The 6,320-nt window shown below is 38.7% G+C and overlaps 1 protein-coding gene and 1 pseudogene across 1 annotated transcript; one reads left to right on the top strand and one right to left on the bottom strand.

The window, feature by feature from the left end:
• Positions 1-409: 409 nt before the first annotated feature.
• LOC121979710 lies at positions 410-4,923 on the bottom strand (annotated as a pseudogene).
• Positions 4,919-5,918, top strand: LOC121982963 (ethylene-responsive transcription factor ERF039-like). The gene has a single exon (XM_042535959.1). The coding sequence runs from the start codon at positions 4,973-4,975 to the stop codon at positions 5,636-5,638; it is 666 nt and encodes a 221-aa protein (XP_042391893.1). The 5' UTR covers positions 4,919-4,972; the 3' UTR covers positions 5,639-5,918.
• The last annotated feature ends 402 nt before the right edge of the window (positions 5,919-6,320 follow it).

Genomic DNA, 6,320 nt, shown 5'->3' with positions numbered 1-6,320 from the left:
TGCTTGGAGAGACATTTGAGTCGACTGCTTAATCTTGACAATGAATTTTTTATATATATTTCATATCATTTTTGGAAGCTTTAATTAAATGTTGCAATGATGGACAATTTTTTTTATCTGTTGGTGTTAATCTTTATCGCTTACTTTGAATTTTGATTGTAAATTGTAAATTCATTTATTCCCATATGCATAAGACAGTTACAATACATGAGTACTGTATTTACATCTTTTTGGTTTCTTGAGAAAAGGATCATATACAACAGACATACATAAATTTCAAACAAAGATGCATTTCAATATCAGCATCCACTACATTTTCAACCTACAATGTCATCATTCTTATTCCTTGGTAGCCAGCCAGTTTGCTCATTGAAACCAAGTCTTGAATGCCAAGATCAAGTGTGGGCAGTCATCGATGTTGCGAGTGGAAAAGCTTAAGCTCTGCTTCAACAAATCTTGAGAATCTGATAATGGAATGGTAGATATTATTCTCAGTCCTCTCCCGAATTCTGTGACTCATTCCAGCCATCTCGACATTACCTCCAGCACTTTCACTGATGGGTCCATAAGCATCAATTGCTAGGCCAGTAGCAATAGTGCTCAACATGCCTAATGCAGCAACAGCCATAGCATACATGGCAGCAAGACTGAAGCTAACAAATATGGTGATAGCGATTGCGAAAATGGGAATGATGATAGATTTGTATCCGAGAGTAAGCCGAAAGATAACATTGGTGGCAGCTCCAGTTCGACATGAATCAGCAACATCTTGAACCGGACTGTAAAATGAGAATAAGTACAAGGCATTATGTGTGAACTGTAAACAATGCCAAGCATTTAACCTACAAAAGCACCCTTGGTATTGGCGTATACCAAAAAGTGCATGCAAGAGTAGATTGGAGATTAAAAAATAGACGTGCAACACCATATGGTAAAAAAAAAAAAAAACTTACAGATCATGTTTTGGTAAGTATCAATTTTAAAGGATGTCTTTTTGGTAGAATGTTCAATAATGTTGATACTTGAATAGAGGAATGGGAACATTTATTTTTACCTATAGGCGTTGCTTGTGTAGTATTCAGTGACAAATCCAATCACCAAGCCAGTCCATAACCCAATTGCCACATAGAAAAACAACTGCCTGTTCATCTCCAATAATTAGTATATTGAGAAACATAAAAAGCATCTGAGAACTGATTGACAAATGGAATAAAAAGCTTACCAGTTCTTAACCTGTTTCTGCTCACCAAAGTTGAAAATAGTGAAAGATGATGGGAGGGCCACCCAAGTAACAATGGCAATGCCAATAGCCATGAGTGCAGTGGAGATGATGAGCTGCTTCTTCAAAGCAGGCTCAATCTCTTCTACAGCCTTTGTCTCAAAGAAGTCCATTGCGAAGAGAAAAGAAGTCAGTTGCGAAGAGAGTAGTTATCAGGCAAACTATGATACCCATAGAACTAATGAGCAAAGGATAGCACATTGTAGTGAAATCAAGGTCGACCCCGAATGAAGAAATAGAGGCAACAACTAGTGCAACAGCTGTTGATTCGGCATATTAGCCAAAAAGGTCAAATCCCATACTGGCAATGTCACCAACATTGTCTGCTATCACTTGTAAGTTGTACAAAGGCGAAAGGATTAGAATGGGCATTTAGTAGCAAAACTGCTCTTACAGTACAATGTGTTGGGCAAACGCATGTGAAACATTTTGTGCATCGAACACAAGGGTTAGCATGAGAAGCAAGGAAAAAAGGAAAAGCTGGATTTCTAGGGTCATCTTCGGGGATGTTCCTTTCGACCTTACCGACGAGATCAGCACCAACATCGACAACTTTTGTGTAAATACCACCACCCACTATGCCAAAAAGAGCCATGGAAGAGCCACCCAGACCATAACTAATAATGGATCGGCGAGCGAGGAACGCCGAGGAACACCGAGGCTCTTGACAAACGACAACGGCAGCAACGAGGGACGGCCTCGCGGCAACGGGAAACGTAGAGCACGGCGTCGCGGCGAGGAACGCCGAGGAACACAGAGGCAAGGCGAGGCGAGCGAGGAGAGGAAAAGTTAGGTGCGTCGCGAGAGAGGATCGCAGAGCACGGCGTCGCGGGGAACACAGAGGCGAGGCGAGGAAACGGCGTCGCGGGGAACACAGAGACGAGGGCGAGGAAAAGTTAGGTTTTAGAAAAGGAAAGGAAAAAATAAAATGACGTGGTTAAAAAACTATGAGAGGTGGAAACAAAATATATCCACCTGGCTTTGACGCGCACAGGAGCGCAAAAGAGGGCGCGTATAATATCAATACTGTATATATATATATATATATATATATATATATATTATATATATATATATATATATATATATATATATATATATATATATATATATATATATATATATATATATATACAGCTCAGACGAGTAAAAAAAAATTATTCTCGTGTGGTCTTGTAATCACGAAATTCGAAAAGTAGGAATAAGTTTTTGCAATACAGATAAAACTATCCCACCGGGAGCCTCTTATATTATATTAGCTGGCCCTTTACTTATTGGCTTTTGCTTGCCTCTTCCAGCTAAACAACCACACCTATCTCATTGGTCAAAATTGGCACTGAAGCACACAAAAAATTTAGACTCTTACCTAATTAACAATGGAATCGTCTTGTATGAAAAAGTGATTTAGCTAAGGACAAACTAATACCACTTCCATATTGATTCATACGAAGACCTCTACAGAAAATGGATCTTCTTTGCTAGCTAATTGATCAAGAGGTTGGATCTTCTTTGCTTGCTAATTGATCAACAGCTACAATCAGATTAACAATAATAATAAAAACAACATAATCTTATCCTAGATAAGGTCAGCTATTGGGAGGAATAAGGTCAGCTATATAGAGAATCCTTTTATATGCATGCACTTTTCCTTATTATATCATCATTTATATAATAACAACAACGTAACGAAACTTTTTCCCACTAGGTGGGGTCGGCTCTATGAATCCTTTTACGTCATTGAGCTCTATCTCCTATTATATCATCATCTATATTTAAATAAATTTTATCTTGTTTATTGTTGCTAAACAAGTCTTTTTTGATCTTCCTCTTCCTCGTTTGATATGCATGTTTATCATAGTTTCACATCTTCTAACTGGAGCATTTATTGGTCTTCTAAGTACATGTCCATACCATCTTAAACGTGTCTCTCGGAGTTTTTTCTCAATAAATGTAACTCTGACTTTCTCTCTAATGCTCTCATTTCTTATTTTGTCCATCCTCGTATGTCCATACATCCACCTTAACATCCTCATCTTTGTAATATTATCATTTATATTTAAATAATTTTTATCTTATTTTATTATTATTAACTTTTTTTATGTTTCTCTTACTCATTTAATATGAACATTTGATATAGTTTTACATCGCCTAACTGGTTCATTTATTGGTCGTTTAAGTATATATTCGTACCATCTAAGACTTGTCTCATGAAATTTTTCTTAATAGGTACAACTCGGACTTTTTCTCTAATATTTTCATTTCTTATCTTGTTTATCCTTGTATGCCTGCACATTCACTTTAATATCCTCATCTTGTCATAGCCCAGCATTCAGCTCTATATAACATAGCAGATCTAATTGTTATTTTGTTAAATTTTCCTTTCATAAAGAATACTTGACGCTCTCCTACTTTCAATCATTCCGATTATATTCTATGTAAGACAAATCTCAATTCTCTATCTTTTATAAAAATAATCATAAATACGTTAAACTCTATTACAAATCACTTGTCATTTCCTATTTTAACAATTGTCTTATTATATATAATATTACTAAACTTAAATTTCATATATCTTGTTTTACTCTACTAAGTATAAAACCTTTCACTTCTAGCACTTTCCACTAAGATAGGGACTTAAAGTTGATTCTTAATGTAATCTATCTTTATGAAAAATGCTTCGGTTAATCAGTTCAAAGTCTTCACTCATGTCATTATATCCTCATACATATTCTAATTATTTATTAATTAGTTCAATATATGTTATATTAACACCTTTCTTTTTTTTAACATTTTTCCATATAATTTTCCTTAAAACTCTATCATAAGCTTTTCTAGGTCGACGATACCATAAGTAAGTTTTGCTTCCATTCTTACTATAACTTTTATTGTCAACCTCCCAGATATAAATCTAAATTGATTTCAATCATCGTGACATCCATCCTTAATTTTTTTTAATAATTATTCTTTCCGAGAGTTTAATGATATGATTTATTAGTTTAATTACTCTTATACTTTGTATAATTTTATATGTTTCTTTTATTTTTTATATAAGAGAATTTCTACTATAATAGGACAAGAAATTAATTCTCAATAGATACATATCTTGAAAAAATAAATCTCTTTTATCCCCTAATCAATTAGCGGTCGCTTATAAATTAATCTTATAATTTGTCTCCATTCATACAATGTGAAAATGAACTATAAAAACTACTTGAGATGAATAGTAATTATTTTTTATTACAATTATATAAGAGACCTAGAATTAATTTGATATTTTTCTCAAATATATTCAAATGTACAAGAAGAAAGGGCTTTTCTCGTTGAGTCAACTTTCAAAATAATTGTCAATCGGTGAGGTCGATTGGGATGACGAGGTTGTTTGGGGTAAAATGGCAGGAGCCGTTTGATTTGGGCGAGACTGTGGTCCCAGCTGCTGCCGTTTCGTTTGAGTTCCTTGTTATTTCTTCCATTCCGTTCCCCTTTCCGCCGAGGTAAACAAAGCCAACTGATGACAGTCAAACAGTCAAACTAGTCATTCCACCGCCCATGGTTTATGTTTTTTAAATTTTCTTATTGATTATTTCCCTTTTTAAAAAATCAGAAAAAAACACCACCACGCAACTACTATTTAAGCCACCCGCCATTTCGCATCGTCTTCTCAAGCTTCGTCCTCCTCCTTCGACGGAAGCAGAGATGATGCTTCTTCCCGACGTCCACGAGAGCGGCGCCTCCTCCACCATCACCTCCTCGTCGTCGTCCTCCTCCTTGTCCTCCGTGACTACCTCCTGCTGCCCCAATGCCACTCCGCCGCCGCCATCCAGGGGCGCCAGATCCAATAAGCGGGAGGCCCCCGCTCCCGCAGTCGTCGGAGAAACCAACAAGCGGAGGAAGGACGGGAAGCACCCGGCGTACCGCGGCGTGCGGATGAGGAACTGGGGCAAGTGGGTCTCCGAGATCCGGGAGCCCCGCAAGAAGTCGCGGATTTGGCTGGGGACGTTCCCCACCGCCGAGATGGCGGCGCGCGCGCACGACGTCGCCGCCATGACCATCAAGGGCCGATCCGCCCACCTCAACTTCCCCGAGCTCGCCGCCGCGCTCCCCCGCCCCGCCACCGCCTCCCCCAAGGACATCCAGGCCGCAGCCGCCCTCGCCGCCGCCGCGCTCGCGCTGCCGCCTCTCTCAGATTCGCCAGCGACCCCCTCGAGCCCGGACGCCGCCGCCGCCCCAGCCGACGACGATGCGGTGTTCGACCTCCCGGATCTGTTGTTCCTCGACCTGAGAGAAGAAGGCTTCCGCTGCTCGTCCTCGATCGGGGCCGATTTCCCCATCGAAGAACCATTCCTGTGGGAGTACTATTAAAGCTCTCTCCCCTCGCTTTCCCGAAACCCAAATTTCCCACGTCTCTGACGGCGCGCAGCAAAAAAGCAATCGATCAAAACAAAGGTCAAATCTTTCGCTTTTCCCCTCAACAAACAACTGGATTCAATGCTCTCTCCTCGATCTCCTCTGCTTCCATCTCCATTTTCCTCTTCTTCTTCTTCAATTCCTCAATAAGAGCTCGAATCATTAAGCTTTGGAATCAAGATCTTCCATTGCTGATGAATTGTAAAACATTTATTTCCACTGTTTCCCTCAATTCCCCCCTTTCTTTTTCTTCCTTTTAATCATATCGTATTTACAAACAATATTATTTTTTTAAAAAAAACTTAATTATATTTGCATTAACGTAAAATATTTAAAAATTTGATAATTTATTTTTTTACGATATGTCTTTCCCATCTACCTATCTATATTGTTACACATTACCGAATCGAACAAGTCGTTAGCATATGTGTGATCGAGAAAGCGACACACAGAAGAGATTCGAAATAAGAATCGACAGCCGTTGACATCAAACTTTCTCGATTATTAAACCAATGTGTAACTTTCACATCTAAATTATAACCTCCAGACAAAAAAAGAAAGGGGCAATCATGCATTCAATCAACTACTTCCCGTGAATTTGTTTGTAGTGTCCCAACTCTCAAAAGTGTAAACCACG

The sequence above is a fragment of the Zingiber officinale genome, chromosome 5A (assembly GCF_018446385.1).
Source record: "Zingiber officinale cultivar Zhangliang chromosome 5A, Zo_v1.1, whole genome shotgun sequence".
In the NCBI taxonomy this organism is placed as follows: Eukaryota; Viridiplantae; Streptophyta; class Magnoliopsida; order Zingiberales; family Zingiberaceae; genus Zingiber; species Zingiber officinale.
Note: the sequence above shows the minus strand (reverse complement) of the source record. Positions and strands in the feature narration are given on the sequence as shown.